General features: G+C 36.4%; 1 protein-coding gene across 3 annotated transcripts in view; it reads left to right on the top strand.

Annotated features, from left to right (window-relative positions):
• Positions 1-15,122, top strand: part of dock4.L (dedicator of cytokinesis 4 L homeolog) — a 165,391-nt gene extending 150,269 nt beyond the window's left edge. For all 3 annotated transcript variants that reach the window (XM_018252538.2, XM_018252537.2, XM_018252539.2), the window contains 3 exons: positions 4,835-4,948; positions 8,115-8,176; positions 9,232-15,122. In XM_018252538.2, the coding sequence (XP_018108027.1) occupies positions 4,835-4,948; positions 8,115-8,176; positions 9,232-9,636 (581 nt within the window). In that variant the 3' untranslated portion in view covers positions 9,637-15,122. The remainder of the gene's footprint in view (positions 1-4,834; positions 4,949-8,114; positions 8,177-9,231) is intronic.
• Positions 15,123-18,585: the final 3,463 nt, after the last annotated feature.

Genomic DNA, 18,585 nt, shown 5'->3' with positions numbered 1-18,585 from the left:
TCTTCCCATGCAGTTTACAAGCTGCTTACCAACATCATTCGTTTCCAAAAGTAATAGTGCAGGGTACTTTGATGCAGCTGGAAATATGAGGAGCTGCAACACTTGAAGCCACCTTTCATTGACATAAATGTCATGTGCCTGACCTCATTTTCCAGGGTATCATCACCTGACAACAGCTTTGATAATCAATGCTTTCAATGGCTGGCTTCCGGCTGCTAAAAGAAAACACCCTGTGTGCCATTACTCTTAAACAAAAAACTTAGCATGCATCTATGGAGCTGGTTATTTATACCGTGATGAATCGACACCCTCAAATTTGCTTAGTAGGAGATTTAAAATGTATGTCTGAGGACATGTCCTCTCTGAGAATTTTTAATTAATGGGTAAATACCATTCTTACAGGGAAATCTGTCTTAAATGGACAAATTGGTGAATCTTGACAGCGGTTTGCAAATTTTGATACAAAACAAAACATGGCAGATTCGCTCAACATAGTCAACAAGACTTGTTGAAGGAAAAAATGTTATAGCAAGGTAAAACAAAACCGTTAGGTGTGTGTGATAAGATTATGGGGTTATGTAATAAAATGCACTACATTTGCCATGGGACAGTAAAATATCGCACTGCTTTTAAACAAGTAAATGCTATTTGCTCATAAACTGAAATCCCTATATGTAATAAAAGGCATGAAATTTGACCAGCAGCAATATCCCATAGCAACCAATAAGATGTTTGCTTTTAAACAGGTGACCAGTAAATTCTTCCTGCTGATTAGTTGCTATTGGCTTCTGGGCAAACTGAGTACCTTTTACTGCATAACCCCGTAATGCTTGCTTTTAAAGCTGCTCCTTCATTTCTCACTAGTGCACCAGCCCTTAGGCTATGAGTAGAGTGGGTGAATGAGTGACCCCTGGGGCACAATCCTACCATTTCAGGATTTTTTGGCTTTGTAACCTAAAGTATGCCATATTCTTCTGTCGTGCGTAAAAATTCTATAATTCATTGCTGGCAGTTTTTGATCTACAGAAATCTACATAAAACTATACAAATCTTGTATTGGTATGTTTGAGAGCCCCAAGCTTTCCAAATTGTGCACACAATAAAACATTTCTATGGTATAAATGAGTATATGATGAAAAAATAGAATTTTTTTGGTATTTAAAGTTCTAAATCTTGTTCCAGAAGTGGAAATTCACAAAAACATGCAAATTTAGAAAGCTCAGGTTATTTTGAATAAAAAGAATTGTTTTCCTAGGTAAAGTACCCCCACCCCCAGGAAATGCTGCTAAAGTGAGAGAGCACAACATGTTTCAAAATCATCTGCCAAATAAATCTGCAAGTTTGTTGGTACTAAAAGGGTTATTAATAATAATAATAATAATAATAATAATAATGTTGGAATTCTTAAGCACTGCTTTCAATTTACAATGGGATTACCCTTTTAACGGAGTGTTTAAACCAAGCAATGCTACAGAGCTCTACCACCCCATGGAGGTGAACTCTTTTATGACAAACTGGCTTGTGTATGTTCTATAATAAATCTATTCATTTGTTAAAACTTTTTGTTGACAGTCAGAAAAATGTTGATAAACAAGAGAAAATATCAGTCTGCTTGGATCTTTCAGAATTTCTTAGTTCAATACTTGATCATTCTTCCCCTTAGTTTCCATTTCGCCAGGACATTATTGAAACCTCCATATTGGATAAATACATAACAATTTTAGTGGATATTTGTTCTTTAGGTGAAATAGAAATAATTATGGAAGTCGCTGCCATTGTATACTGGACCTGAAAACATAACTTTCCTTGCAGCACTAAAGTGATAGTTTGCCCCTTGTCTTCCGAATAGGGCTAAAGCTGAGAACAGATGAGTGAATAATAAGACACATTAGCTTCTTGTTCTTCTTGTATTACCTACAGCAACTAACTTTCACATTTATGATAGTTCCCCTATAAGTATTTTGCTGTTGGATAGTATTTATTTAAAAAGACTGCAATAGGTATTTAGAGCTCTGCTGACTCTGTAATGTACTCAAATAAAATCCTGACCATCATATGAATAGTTGCAGAAACATGGATTTTATATCCCTATATCACTATTTTCAGGTCTTTAAGTTGATAAATTAAAAATAACTTGAAAATATGAAGCTCACTAAATATATAATGAATTAAAATTCTATAACATTTTTGAAACCATCGAATTATTGTTGACTATCCCCCTCTCAGCAGTCTATCTCTACATGGAGCTTTTTGTTGGAATGGGTTATTAAACAGTTAGCTCTAATACATTGTTATGCAAAGAAAGCCCATACCAGTGTATCAAAATCTGACTATGCCTTCTGCATGAAGAGAGACAGATTGCTGAGAAGGGAATACTGAAAAATACTTTGATTATTTCAGAAACGGTACAGATGAAGTTTATTATTTCCAAAAATAACATTTCTTGCTCCTGTGTGCCCTGAGGTGGCCTTCCAGATGCCAACCCCCCTCACCCCCGGTGTGTAACTTTTAGCGTTTAAGTGGTCTGAAGTGGGCTGCAACGCTAGTTGCCTCAAGGAAGCAGCTCCCCTGGACTTTATTAAATATTCAATGATTATGGTTGAATCCTGTATGTATTTTTATTTCATTATACCCAGAAGTTTTTTAATTGCATTTTAATCTCTGAAAGGTTTTTTTATACACATGACTTACTCCTGTTGAGTGCCAGATGCCTGTATGTTGTAATAAATACTCTGCTGCTATCAATGTGTCAGTAACGTGGGAGATGGAAAGTGCAACCTGGAAGGCTTTTTGTGTAAGGAGCAGTAAATTGCTTAATGAGGTGGTTCACCTTAAAGTAAACGTTTAGGGGCAGATTTAAGGGATTAAGGGTCGAGTGGTGTTTTCCATGAATAATTTGCATTTTCGATGGTATTTTTGAGGAAAAAATAGATATTTCAGGTTCAAGGCTAGAGTGCTAGCAGAAACGTTAGTTGTTCTTTTTGATCTAATAAACACTTAACTTTTTGTAAGACCTGCGAGTGCAAGCTTTTTCCTTTGTTCTACCTCTACCTTTTTGGCTTACTGCACCCAGGCAACGTCTACCATCTAACGAGTTGTGCTGGCTTCCAGCATAACCATTAAAGGACAAGGAAAGTCTAAAATAGAATAAGGCTAGAAATGCTGTATTTTGTATACTAAATATAAACATGAACTTACTGCACCACAAGCCTAATCAAACAAATGATTTACGCTTTCAAAGTTGGCCACAGGGGGTTGTCATCTTGTAACTTTGTTAAACATCTTTGCCTGACCCTGCACATGCTCAGTGTGGTCTGGGCTGCTTAGGGATCGTTATAAACAAAGCTGCTTGAGTTCTGCATGGCTGGTAAGTAAGGCGGGGGCTCCCCCTGCTGTTCATAAGTATGATTGTTTCCCTGCTCAGCAGTTAGGGACCATCAGACAATTCCTATCCACAGCAGTAAATGAAGGGAGAATTTCACTGCATAACAGTCAGGTTTCTTATAAAAACGGTACACATTTTTTAATTAAAGTATATTGGAGATAGGTTTCTTTTTCATTAAAGAAAGTAAAAATGGGATTTTATTTGTTTGCCTTTCCTTGTCCTTTGAAAGGAGATATACCTTCACCCGAATAAAATTCACCATTTGCCATATTTAAGATATTGAAAACACAAACAATATAAAGACACCGTTCCATAGCAATATACACCATACCTGTAGGGTCATCCCTGTGGCATTCCCTGATGGTCCTGAACTTATTAAATACATTTGAGTAAATAAACAACATATATAGATACAGATGATATAGATGAAATACAGATGAAATAAACAACAAATATAATAGATACAATTGATAAAAAGATTGACCTCTGGTAGACCTGCTATAGCTATGGGAGCCAGAAATCATGTATTTACAAGATACACACCTCTTATTGGCACATGTATATGTGCCATTGAGGCCAAAATGTTCCCTCATTTCCTGATTCTTACCCCAAACTTTTGATTTCTTAAAAGTAACACAAGGTTTCTCCTTAATAGAGGTTCCCACGATAAGACCAGCACTCAAAATATGCCAGTGTTTACATATAATTTATATGTAATGTAATAATTTAATATAACTTTATACATAACTTGTATAATATTGCAACACAACCCAGTACCGCCCCATTCCCCCTTGATGGCGACACTGCTGTGGTGTATTAAAAATCTGCCACATACAGAAGGTAAGTGCCGGGCTTGTGTGTTCTGAAGAATGTACATTCTAGAAGTGTTCCAGAACATAACCATGTGTTACCTTTGTGTATACAGAGTAAGCAGCAATTCTTTTTATGTCATTCAAGGAACACAATCAATTACATCTTAGGGCACAATATACAAATTGGTTCAAGGCATACTGCAAAGAACAAAAACATGGCTCCTTGCACCTGTTTTGCTTTGGCATATAATAAGATCTTTCTACCAATATTAATGGGAAGTGATTCCATGCGATTTACTGTACAATCAGAACAAAACAAACAACCACAATTAGTCTATACCTATTTCTACCACCACATTTTACTGTGCATCAGTTAAAATACTGAATACTAATAATAAGTTTATGACAGTAAAAATGATAAAGGGGAACTTTTAGTCAAATATGAATTCAATAAACTCTAGTGTATGGGATTTACAAATAGGTTAATATTATATGGCTGGCCTATCCATTTAATACATGTGGAATATGAGATTGTATCTGCTGTTTCTTCGAAATTCAACACAAACAATCTTGTTATGGAAATCAACAAAGATAGTGAAGGTTACCAGTGTCAGATCTACTTTATTTTTCATTATAGCTGTGAACACAACTCCTAGCAGCTGGAGCTTGGACAGTGGAAAAGAAGCCAAGAGCATGTCTGAAAATGGAAGGCTTATAATTCCTCCTGTGCCACCCAGGCCTACACAATCTGGTATGTTTCACCTCTTTTATAAAGGTTAAGTCTTACATTTTGTGCAAACGTTCACAATCTGTCCCAATGCACTGTTATGGAACTACATCCCAAGAGTTGGAAAGCCACAGACTAGATATTTGCAGTACATAAAAATTTCTTTGGCTGAATGGTGGCTTCTAGAACCAAACTGACCATGACACGTGAGAGATCTGTACTCCTTTCATCATGGTGCATGAATCCTATTTTCCATAAATGACACGTGGTGCTTCCAACATACTGGGCACACTGCTCATGCTTATTACCTTAACAGCCATATTCAACCATACATGCACAAACTTTGAAGAAGATATATTAAGCTTGATCTGCTTAACTTTTTCTATAATGTGAATCTTTGGAAAATACATATTCCCTGAACGATTGTGTGGGTAACTTCTTGTGCTTAAGAAAATCAAAAGTTAGTAAGCGAGCATGTCCAGTTTGTACCATTTAGGGTTGCACCAAATCCATACATATTGGATACAGTGGAATACCCAAATCAAATGTAGACAAATACCAAAGAAAACTTCAATCCTAATCTGCATATTCAAATTGGAGCAGAATCTAAGAAAAAAGGCAAACTTTATTTGTTCAATACTTAACATCAAAAGATCAGGATTTGTCAAACTCTAAATACTGCAAAAAATTATGGAATTTGGTGGCATCTTACACCCATTCCTGGAATTAGTATAGCCAAAATTCCATAAATAAATGAAGAATATCTACAAATCCTATTTGATGACTTTGCTGTGAATTAACTAATCATGCAAAACTTAACTAGAGAGCAATTTAGCACACTAATGTGCCTAGGTACCATGCATCTGATTTATGGCTGATCCTAATTATGGGGACCCATAAGCGATTACAGTATATGCCCCACAGTGATGGGGCAAGATCATTTTAAAGTAATGTAAAAGAGAAAATAGTTTAACCTTAAACAGCTTTGTGGCAGCTGCCCAGATCACAAAATGATTAAATGTAGTCACATTGTGGCAAAATCTTGTGACAATTGGTTAGTAAGTAGAATGTAATTGCACTCAGGCTTGGTCTGTAATAAAAATAGACTTTATGTGGATAAGGCATGCTAGTATAATTTTGGATCCCTCAATAATGTGCAACTTTGCATGCAGATATAATAATGTCAAAAACCCCTGGAGGGTGTAATGTATTGTGCTCCCATGTTCCGCTGCATGCTGTACTCTGCTTATTATTCATATAAATAGACACAATGGCTGCATTGGCACTAGGCACACGATAACATCATTCATGGAGTTTAAACTTACACAGCATGTTTATGCGTTGCCCTTTGTCTGCTAATAGTAAATGAGCCTTTGGAAGTCTGCAGAGCGTGTAGTTGGTTTATTTAATAATATAATCAGTATTAGCTTTTTTTTTTTTTACTGTATTCTCTACTGAGAAAGGTTTAACACGAATAATGAATTGCAGTTAGATACACCATATTATGCATTACTGCCCATGTAGAACACACAAACAAGATATATGCTTTGAGAACACTAAAGTTGGCCATAAAATCTTATGAAGCAAAGTTTGTTATGATTATCTGTTTGTGTATGCTGGTCTGCTGACACTGATACTGACAGATCTGTCCAGGAATTCAGCAGGTTTAACAATTTCATCTGCTGATGCACTACGTCAGAACTGCATGGTGAATCAGTAAATTTGGAAATTAAGAGGAACTGCAGTTCCTCTTCACTTCCTATGGTTCTAATTGTTTGTGCAGGCTGGACAAATTATCAGAACAATAGAAAAGATTCCATGTGTGTGGCCCCTCGTACATTCTGTGTGCTCACCCCATGGGCCAATCAATCACCCCATGTATGACTGGCTAAAGGTGTCATCTTCAGGTAGATAGTTTACAAATAAATAAGATATGGTAAATAAGTTTTATTGATTTATAGAATGAAGTATAGCTATTTATATAACAAATCTACTGTACATCCAGAAACATACATAAATTACAGTGTAATAGCATTTTATAGTGTAATAGGTTGTCATTTATTCCATCTCAGGATGGCCTGTAGGGGATTTCTAGAGTGAGGAAGACCGAACTACTGGGAGTCTGTATAGTGAAATACAAGAGCCAGGAACTTTCTCTTTGGCCTGCTAACATCAAAAGGCAGGGGAGGTGGGAGGCTGTATCATGTTAGGACTAGGTAGATGTTTTCCTCAGAGGTAAGAGGCAGCGAGGGTAGTCAGCAAGAACAGTCTGTGACTTGACGGGGAGTTAGTGTTTTGGGTAGGATCCCATGTGATCATGTGCCACTTAGGGACTGAACTTAGTGGAGAAACCATGGATAGTGCAGTGAGTGAGACGTTTGTGTAGTGCTGTACATGACAGAAAAGCAGGGTGAAGGTGAAGTGGCCAGGAGGCTTCCTCAACTGCTAATTAGTGATGGGCAAATTTCTCCCATTTTACATTGCTGAAAAATTAAAAAATGTTGATGCTGGCGTCAAAACTCTTTTGACTCCGGTGACAATTTAGACGCCGGCAACACTTCTGATGCACATTAAAGTCAATGGGCGCCTATTAATTGTCACCGGCATCTGAATTTTTTCTGGAATTTTGCGAATTTATTCGCTGGCGGTGAAAATTCTCAGCGAATTCACACCTGGCGAATAATTTTGCCCATCACTACTGCTAATGGCATTCTGCTATAGCTGACACTGATGACTTTGTGAGAAGAAACGTGTGTGTGATAGATGTGTGTGAGAAGGAGAACAGTTTGTGTTTCCTATGTATTAAAGGAGAAGGAAAGTCATCTTGCACTTGGGGGTGCCAAATGTTAGGCACCCCCAAGTGATTGTATTTACTTACCTGAAAACTGCAACGGCCCGGGGTTATACCAGTGAGCACCACGGAGCGATCCTCTTACAAATTCTTTCTTCAAATTACCCAGCAAGAGCAAGAGACCTGCACCCGTGAATACTGAACACATTTACTTGTAAGAGAAACAAAAAACTTTGTTTAATGGAAGTGGAAGGTGGTAGATATAAGCACAAAGATGTTTAGGACTCTATGCTAGGTCCTGTTCCTGTGTTTCTTGTAGTGCTCTGGTGCCCCTTCCCTTTGTTTGCTTGTTTGTTCCATTCAAAGATTTTACAGCATAATGTGTCTTCTCTCACTCAGCTTCTCCTGCCAGGAATATAGCTGCAGTGTCTCCTTCTCCCATGGGGAGATCTCCAATGAAGGTAAATCCAGTTTCCTGTTTATAATATGCCCATAACTTCTGAGTGGTTTCTTTCTGAAAATGTAGACACTGAACCAAAATAAAAATGAAGGTTTTCAATTTGTGTGTGTGTTAAGCAACATGCGCCCCCCTCCAGCTGTTTTTGTGCCATAGGTTGGATATGCAAAACTGCCTTGCTTGCTCCCTTGAGTTTAATAATCCCAACTATTCTTAGTATCTACTTCATAACTGTTAACCATGCCCAAACGTCAGACATTGTGGAGCCAGAAGAGGGCAGAACTTCATTACAAATGAACACTGTGATCTTTCTTGAAACATTTGACTTTTTTTTTATTTGCAGAAGAATAACGAAATATCACGAAAGCCTGCTCTGCATTTATTTTGAGGACAATTAATAAGTCTGCTTACTGATTATTGTTGCACATGAAAACATTGTGAATGCTGTGAGAGATAGCAAACATACCAGCAATATATTATCTGCTCTACGTAAATGGAGCTAAATAGAAATACTTTTCCATTAGCATATTAACTGTTAGATGCTTTCCTTATCTTGAAATCCAAATGTATGCATGTATCACCGTGCTGAAAATAAAGATAGCGATTTCACTGCACAGTACATATGGTCACTTAAGGCATCTAGCTTGTTGGTGGCTAAACAGGATAAGTGTATAGGCTACTTCAATCCTTGTTTAGCCACTAACTGTCAGCTGTATCTAGTGTTCACTATGTATAACCCTTGTATATGGAATAATAGCTAAAGAAAGAGAAATGTCTAACCAATAGCAAATTTCCATTTCCTTATTATAATAATATAATTTATAATGTGTAAATTTTCCAAATGGCTAGGATAACCAAATAAAATCCAGTGATTCTGCAAATATACTAAGTGGCACACACCTAGCTTTAGTTGGACTATTCAGTCATAACTACCCAACTGTATTATTACATGTATAGCCAATTTTACTTCAAAAAGTCTGTTGTGACCTCATTCATGATACAGAGTAGTTTTGGGAGTGTCTGTCAGTTACCTAACACGTGTGATGTATTTTCGTGCAGGGCTCAATGCAGTCTTTCACACCATCTCCTGTAGATTGCCATCCATCCATGTCTAACTCTCCTGTCTTGTCGGGAAGCTGCAGCAGCGGAATCTCTTCACTAAGTCGTTGCAGCGTTTCAGAAATGTCGGGTTTTGAGAGCCAGATATTCGATCAAAGTAGTTACAGTATCTCCGAGGAGCCAATGAGGAAGGAGAATAAAACGCCACCCCCATATAGTGTATATGAACGGACTTTACGACGCCCTGTACCTATACCTCAATGCCTCTCCATTCCTGCCCCTATTGACCCTCCAGCTTTGCCACCCAAACCTGGCCCAGTACGGCCCACCAGTCTGGAGAATGGCAAAAGGACTGAGCCACTGCCACGACCTAGACCTTTCCCACGGAAAGTCTCCCAGCTGTAAAGAAAATGTGTTTTATATTTGTGTCTGAAATGAACAATATCATTACTGTAATAGCAAGTAACAAATTAACCCTTAGGGGTTATGATTAAACACTGCAGAAGGGGTATATACACTTAATGAAAGTGTGGGCACTTTAATTGTTTACAATATTGTTCCCTAATTACTGAAGTGAACTTTTTTGTATTGTTTTGCACATTGTTTTAGATATTATTCAGGATTAACTTGACATGAGGCACTTTTAAAGACGTAAAGGGCCAGAAACACCAAACAATAAAAAAGGGTTTTGTATGAGTTGAAATATAAAGTACAGTTACCCTGTGTGTAAAAATTGTTGGCTTGCTTCAGAAGCTCTAATATGGTTTACATAAATAAGCTGATAACCATGGAAACTTCCATTCAAGCTACTATATTGCATAGCAAATCACCTGTTAATCATACACTGTTTTTTAGCATTTAAGTGGTGATAAACATTGGTCATTTGACATTCTACACGCCCATAGGATGAAATAAGATTGTTGATTCCAATAAATATTTTATTTGCATTTTATTTGGTGGACAAACCAATTTAACATTTATTTGCAGGTGCTGGACAAACAGATTTAACCTTTATGTGCAGGTGCTGGAAAAGCAGATATAACCTTTTAAATGTAAATAAAAAATGTAACTTCATGGTGTTTCTGGCCCTTTAAAGATAGACAGAAGCACATAATAAAATCAGCTATCATGTATGGTTATGGTTTTTGGACTACCAATCCAATAATCTGTAGCACAAATAGGCAGCCTTTGGTGCTCCAGTGGAAGCAAGAAGCTTGTCTATCCTTGTTCTATGGATTTTTAATGAGTGTTATTTTGCTTTTTATGTATAAAATGTTTAATTTACAAACTCAGATTATGTGTTTTATGTACTTGCTTTTTTGAACCATTAATTGCATGTGAGAAAATCTAACTAGATAAGCCAACAATTTCAAATGTTCCACATGTAATCATCATAACTCTGCAATTCCACTTTTTTCTGAAGTAATGTATTTCCCCTTTATTTTCCTAAACAGAGGTGACATTTTTTAGACATATATATTGTAAATAAATGTCTGCAGGGCCATTGTAATTTTATCAGACATGGTTTGAGCATTTTGGATTTGCAGACACATTTTTAATGCTGTTTAACAGTTGCTTTTCTCTTCACAGTTGCATGCAATAAACTTTGGTAGATCACAGTAGGGTCAGAAAGCACGAGCCTGGGAAATGCACTAAAAAGGAGTTGCACTCCAACTGTCCTTCAACCTGAGCATTTTAGAAGCATTGGAAAAATCAGCTTTCAAGAGTTGAGTGTTATATTGCTCGGGTGATCTACAAACACACAGGTTCTTTGATTTATACTGAATTTGTTTCCTTGAGAAAAGAGATGTTGTGATCATGAGGCTGGTTTAGAGTTGCCTATTTTAGGAGCAAAGTAAAAGGGAGTTTGTAACTAGAAACAGACCCAAATAACCCTGAAGGAGAGTTGAAATACCATAATAGTTGATGCAAAAGAAAGGTGCTCCAGCTCACATCATTTTGGTTCTATTTTGCAACCATTCCTTACTAAATAATATCTCTTGATGCAACTGCCTGTTGGGCCACCTGTCTATTGTGTACAGGAAATGCAAAATTGATGTGATATTGTTTTAAAATGAAAAGGTACAATGATCATTTTGAATTATTGTGAATACTGAAATCACACTGATACAATAGAAATAATTGACTCCATTTTTTGAAAGTTGCGTAAGGAGCTCTAATTGTGATCCATTGTTGAAAGTGCCTTGCATTTACTAATTCTTGCAACCCCATCAACGTCATAATTATCTAGATACTGTTTTGATGGTATCCAAGGAAATTTAACTTGCAACTGAATTCTTTGTAGACTTGTTATGCATTCCGCCAAACAATATTTGTATTGTCCTACAGTATTATATGTACCTATCTTGACCGAAGCACCTGAACGCTCCAGTAGTCTTGAGGACAATGATATGCTGTGAAGAATGAGCCGTTTCTATGTGGTGGCCAAACAAACCTGTCTTAAATGAAGAAAGAAGTGCATTTTCCTTTCAAAACCCTTTGATAAAATATATATGGTGCTCAGCATGTCAAATATTGTACATGTTTAGTGCATAGCAAATGATCAGAAGCAGTCACTGATTATGGGGAAACAACTCTGATGGTCATGTACATTATCTGTGTTAACATTTTTGTATAGTCCATATCTCAACAGTTGTACATGATGTTCATTATATGTAGGTCCAAGTTCATAATTACCACTAAGGGCACTGGTAATAGTATTGCCGGTTTAAAAACAGTCCGCATATCATCTGCCATCCAAATAGCCCATAACCAGACTCATTATACTAGTTGCACTGGTTTGTGTTTGTGTATAACGACTGAAAAGAAGAGGCTTTGTTGTGAGTAAGTATTAATGCTTGGGTCAAAGAAAATGAGTGTCTTCTTCTGCAATAAAAAGAAAATGCCATACCTAATCAAATCCTCAGCTTTGGCATTTGTAAGAGCCCCACATTATGGGAATTATTTATTAAAGGTTGAGTTTTTCCGCAGGTAGTTTCACTAAAGATAAAAACTTGACATTTTCAAGATTTATTATTTCCTGAAGTTGCTAAAAGCCCAAATCCAAAAATACTCCTGCCGAAACCTTTCGAGTCCATGTAGAAGTCAATGGCAAAGGTCCCTTTAACCATTTGAAGTTGTTTCTTGCCTTCATTTCTGTTTTTTTTTACATTGGTTTGTGCTCAAAAACTTGATAAATTTGAGGTATTCAAGGTTTTTAGCCTATCACTCAATAAATACGAGTATTCAAGATTTTTCCCTCGATTGCATTCAAGCACTTTTTTGCATTCAGGTTTTTTCATAAATAAGCAAATATTCAAATTTTGAGTTTGAACCTTACAAACCTCAAAAACTAGACCTTTGATAAATAACCCCCTATATGTCAAGGTTTTTATGAGTATTCACTTCTGTGCATCTGTTTTACAACCTTCAGTGCTAGAGGGGAAAAACATGGCTACAAAGTAGTTGGCTTCAGTCAGAGTCCATGTTTGCTTTTAGCAAAGTGCTAAAGATGTCGTTGCAAATCAACTTGTCTCTATGTATACAGATAAGATTGCTCAGAGGTCCTTTCAACACGGCAGCAAATGAAAAAGCAACAGCTTTGTTTGTACAGAGGTGAAATTTCCAAGTCTTTCCTGTTTCACAGAGCTATTGCTGCATACTGCAAATGATCCGATTTCTGCGTGAGGATATATATGAGCTATCAGATCTGACAGGCTCGTAACACAAAGAAATGAACATGCTCAAGTCTGGAAATAAAAAGCAGACGCTTCCTTGGATCAGCTTGCTATGTACCATAAATAGAGCATGCATCAAATAATAAGGAACACAAACTGACCATGTAATAAAACACACAGGCATTGTGGCTATGCTTGCCCACTAGCCTGTATTTTACTGTCTTGTAAAAATGCTTGATACCAATGTTATTAACAGAAAAAAACATGAAATTTTATATTTTAAAAAAAGCCAGCATTATTTTCCAGAAAATGTGGTAACCCTAGTTGTGGTATTTCTCATAGGAAGGTTTTCTAGAAAAATAAAAGACAATTGCTTTCTTTTTGCAGCACAGTTTTTATTGGGCTCTTTTGGAAGTAAAAATGAAGGGCTTGTATTGCCTCTTAAATTAAAAAAATAATAATGTATTGTATATTAATATATTGTAGATTTTTTCAGCATTAAAACAGAAAATATACATGTTTATGTCTCAAACTGCCAAAAACATTTTCTAACCTGCCCAATTGCAGAACTGAGTGCATGGATATTGCTCTGGCTTGTGGGGTACCATACACTCCATTATTATTATTAATTCTATGGGCAGCTTTAGGCTGGCAAGGCCATGTAACCCCTCACTCACCTTGTTCCATGTTTGAGTGATGGATTCTGGGACTTCGTGTATCTCTGGCTTCCAGAGAATTTGTGCACTGCCTGCCATGGAAGACAGAAGGACTTCATGCCCCCCATCCATCACTTCATCATGGAACAGATTAGTGCCAAAGCCAGGTTACTGGAGCACAAACACCCTCACATCAAGCATGGAAACAACTTTGAACAAAGCATCTCCCAGAAAACTCTAGACCCACTATAATCATTTTGTAGAGATCAACAATATATATGTTTTCATTAAAAGGCAATACAACCACCTTAAATATTGATGTACACCAAATGTACAATACCAGTAATAGCATCACTACTAAAGCTACTGCATTGCTTTTCATTTTGCCACTGCAGTCATATCCATAAATGTAATGTAGTGCCTTTACTTTTTTAACTCTGCTAGATAATCTTATTCTCCTGGGAAATGTGTATCATATTTATCATAAAAGTCCATGCTCAGTCGTATCAACATGCCATCTTGTATATAGTGCAGCTCCCACACACACAGATAGAAAAACCCACCTCACTCAATGGTATTATTTATACCTGCCTGTTGTTTGTAGGAATTAACGAAATAGAGATGCATCTTGAGAATTTCCTTTTTTGCTGGGAAGTTACTTTTCGTAAATTGCGGATTCTGCTTTTACAGACCATTTGATTGACAAAGAATGACCACTTTTTATATTTTTCCCCAAGAGAACTGTAAGCAGGTGTTTGCTGCTAAGTGGCTATTGCCGTTTTCTACAGTAAATGTTTGAGTATTTTTGTACATAACTGGTAAACTTTAATAAAATATTCCATTCTCTTAAAAAAAGAAAAAAAAAAAGACAAGCATATGCAGTAAGATTGTGATAATTATGCCAAATAATTTATGTATTGAAAATGATTTGTACATATGTGCTTTTTAAACAATAATTCAGCCATATTGACTTTACAATTTTGAATGTCAGAAGAGAATATATGGTAAAGAAATATTTATGTTTGGTAAATAAAAATAATATTCAGATTTAAGAAGAACAATAACCTTAGCTTTGTATCTGGCGATTTTGTAGTTTGAATTTTAAAGAACTGCTTGTGGCTTTTGGAATATAACATATTGTATTTGTAACATACTTTTCTCAACTGTAGAAATCAACAAAACTATATGGCTGCGTACGAATGCATTTACATGTACTGCTGTAAAGTTCCGTAGCACTGCCTCAGATTTAGCATTACAAAATTGTAATCAAATAATGTAACATTTTTCGGTTTAGTTTAGATGACTTGTACAGTGGCTGACCATGGCATTAAATTGTGTGTTTTCTAACAGTTATTATGTTTCTCCTATTTTTCTTAGCTTTTGCAGCTTGATTCTCTTATTGGCGCCCAACAGCCAGTAGAACTGTTTAATGTAATGTATGTAGTGTATTACTTGACTTATTTTGTGCAGCTGAACTACTATGATAACATTCACTCAAGATGTTCATATTAGTTGCTGCAACAATACAACAAACTGAAATAAAGTTCATTCATTACTATTTGTGGTGTTGGTCCTGTTTTTCTTAAAATGGTACAAAAATATACTTCTAATTAATGGTTTCTTTCTATAGCCTGGTAATGGTACCTTTCTGTAGCCTGCTGATACCATAGGATACCGATCTAGGCTAGTTTTGGACATGGATTTTATTAAAGGGGTTGTTCACCTTTGAGTTAACTTTTAACATGATGTAGAGAGTGATATTCTGAGACAATTTGCAATTGGTTGCCATTTTTATTATTTATGATTTTTGAGTTATTTAGCTTTTTATTTAGCAGCTCTCCAATTTCAACAATCTGGTGCTAGGGTCCAAATTCCCCTAGCAACCATGCATTAATTTGAATAAGAGACTGGAATATGAATAGGAGAGGGTCTGACTAGAAACATCAGTAATAAAAAGTAGCAATAACAATCAGGGGCACATTGCTCAAGTGAAGGATTAGAATGAAAAATACCTTGAATTTCGAAGTATTTTTTTGGCTACTTCGACCATCGACATCGAATCGTATGATTCGAACTAAAAATCGTTAGACTATTCGACCGTTAAAAAAAATTTGACCACCTACTTCGCCACCTAAAACCTACCGAGCACCAATGTTAGCCTATGGGGAAGGTCCCCATAGGCTTTCCTAGCAATTTCTGATCGAAGGAAAATGTTCTTCTCTGCTCTCCAGCCAAGCTTCCCATTAGTACATGGGTTTACAATGTACATCATTTTGTTGAGATTTGCTTGTGGAGCGGGAAATGAACACAATCATATCAAAGATTTAGTTGCCAATTTAAATAAAACATTTTTTTTCACTAGAGCCAAAGTAAAGCTGCCAATGCGCAGCAGGACCAGACACTAGTTGAAAAGCCCTTTGCTTTGTCCTCATTCTTCTGCCAATAACTGCTGACTTAGTCAGAGTGGGCAGTGGGTGTAGGTCATCTCATGGGGAAAAAAACGTTCTAAATATAATCAGATAAAAATTCTGTTTTATTACTAAAAAAAATTATTCTTCAGTATCACCCTTTTGGCACCCTGTCACTCTACATGCAGCAGTTTTGATTGACGGTTATGTCAAATACCTTGGTGTGTGTGCTCCCTTTGCCTAGATAGTATTAGAGCTGTTTCAAAATAACCAATTGTGACTCTATTCTTGCACTTCCGCAGTAACAAGTTTTTGCAAAGGCTTCCCCTGCATCTGCACTCCTTGTGTGCCAGTGTGCTTCTTTTCTACTGGACTGGGAGGCTGCTGTATCCTCCAAACACTGGCCACTAAGCTTGTCTGTGAATATTAGAAGAAGGGTGTGCAAGCTCTTATCTATTACGTGCTCCCTTTGCCTAGACAGTATTAGAGCTGCTTCAAAATAACCAATTGTGACTCTATTCTTGCTTTTGGATTTTTTGCCCCTCTCTTCCTTACAAATTGTTTCTATTTCAGAAATAATAGTACGTCTGACATATACTGTATGTTTTAGAGGCACCTGCAGATTGTCAATAATATTTAAGTCTGGGGAGTGTGAAGGTCATTCCAAAACCTTCATATTTTATTTGTTAAGGGAGCTCATTGTTGATTTTTGGATCATTGTCTTGTTCTAATATCCAACCTCTTTTCACCTTCAACTTCTTCACTGAACAAGATTTGTTGATCCATTCAATTATAATTGTTATTTATATAGTGCTGCCACATATACAGAGATTATGTTCATTCTTATAAATCCTCCTGATTTTTGTCAGGTCCATCGTGTAATATTTCTTATACAAATATGATTCGCACGATTATGTTTGTACAAACAATGTTGCACCATCACTCCCATGGCAGCTACTTGGAGGTACTTTGTAGTGATAATGGGGGGTTCGCTTTTTAAACCTGTAAAACACAAGACTCAAATCCCATGTAATCAAGCTAGAAAAGGCCTAGGCTCACCTGAACTATGTTATTAAATCAGATACATATAAAAAAAATGGTAATTCCTTACAACTTTGAGGGTAATGTAATAAATGATCTTAAGTTTGTCAAAATGTTAGGCAAATCCCCTGTGAATAAAATTTGGTAGGTTTTACGCAGGGTAGAAGCTTATTTTAGGAAAATACTGGTTCCCACTCAATAGGCCATCTCCCAAAGAGTCCATTTTAAGCAAATAATTATGATTTTTAAAAATGATTTCCCTTTTTTCTGTAATAAGCAAAACAAAGCCTTGTACTTAATGATAAATAAGCTGTATGAATCCATATTAATGGTAATGGGTAACATTAAGGGGGTTATTTATCAAAGGTCGAGGGTATTTTTTTGGTCACAAATTGTTTTTTCGGGTAAAAAAAACCCTCTAATTTTAGATTTACCCCGAAGCTGGAAATAACTTGACTTTGAAAATCCACCATCTAAAACCTGTCGAGGTCATGTAGAAGTGAATGGCAGAGATCGCTTGAACCATTTGAAGATGTTCATAGCCTTCATGATGTTCAAGGTTTTTTTGTTTCGCTTGAAAACTCAATTCATTTGAGGATTCGAGTTTATCACCCCGACTATAATGATTCACGTTTTTCTTAAATGAGAAACCATTCAAGTTGTGAGTTCATTCGAGGTCTAAAAAAGCTCACAAAGCTCTACAATTCAACCTTTGATAAATAACCCCCCACATGTTTAAATATTTTTAGTAGATTTAAGGTATGGAGATCCAAATTATAGAAAGATCCCTTTTCCAGAAAACCCCAGGCCCCAAGAATTCTGGATAATAAATGCTATAACCTATATTCAACCAAATCCAAAAACTATGCATCCCAAATTTACACTGGCATTTACAGAGAATTAACCCCTCTATTTTTATTATAAGTCTTATTCTAAATATGATATTTGTTATTTTTTTGCTACTTGCTGACATTGCCAGACTGTGCTTTTGCAAACCTGTTTTTGTTATTATTTGATTTATCTCACAGGCTATGAACAATGTCCTTGCTGCATCACAATAAAAAACACACCGATAATAAGGCAGTCAAACAGACTACCCCATAGGGATAAAAGGCCTATGAGCTGTCACTGGCCCTCAGTCAAGAAGGTGATGTGGCTTTGCAGTATGTTGGTGAAGGAAGAATAGGAACCCCACCACCAGATACTTTTCTGCTGATTTGATATGACTAAATTCAGATCTTTTTGGGGTTTTTTTCTCTTTCTTTGTTCTCAGCAGCCATTTTCCCTACTGTGAAAAATTATGCCAGGGATTATCTGATAACTACTCATCTGATGTACTAGATGTTTTTCTTTTAATAATAGACTGAAACCAGTATTTTCTGCTAGGATAGGGATTAAACTGTTTGCGGTATATACAATCTGGTTTCGAATGTCAGAGAGGAATATTTTAACTATGTAAGAATGAGATATTTATCAGGAACCTTATGAGTTTCAAGTTCCTTATAAATTTGAATTAATGCTGGCAAATCTCATAAGTGGGCTGATCAGGGTGGTGCTTATATTGCGAGATGT

The sequence above is a fragment of the Xenopus laevis genome, chromosome 3L, assembly GCF_017654675.1.
Source record: "Xenopus laevis strain J_2021 chromosome 3L, Xenopus_laevis_v10.1, whole genome shotgun sequence".
Classification (NCBI taxonomy): Eukaryota; Metazoa; Chordata; class Amphibia; order Anura; family Pipidae; genus Xenopus; species Xenopus laevis.
Note: the sequence above shows the minus strand (reverse complement) of the source record. Positions and strands in the feature narration are given on the sequence as shown.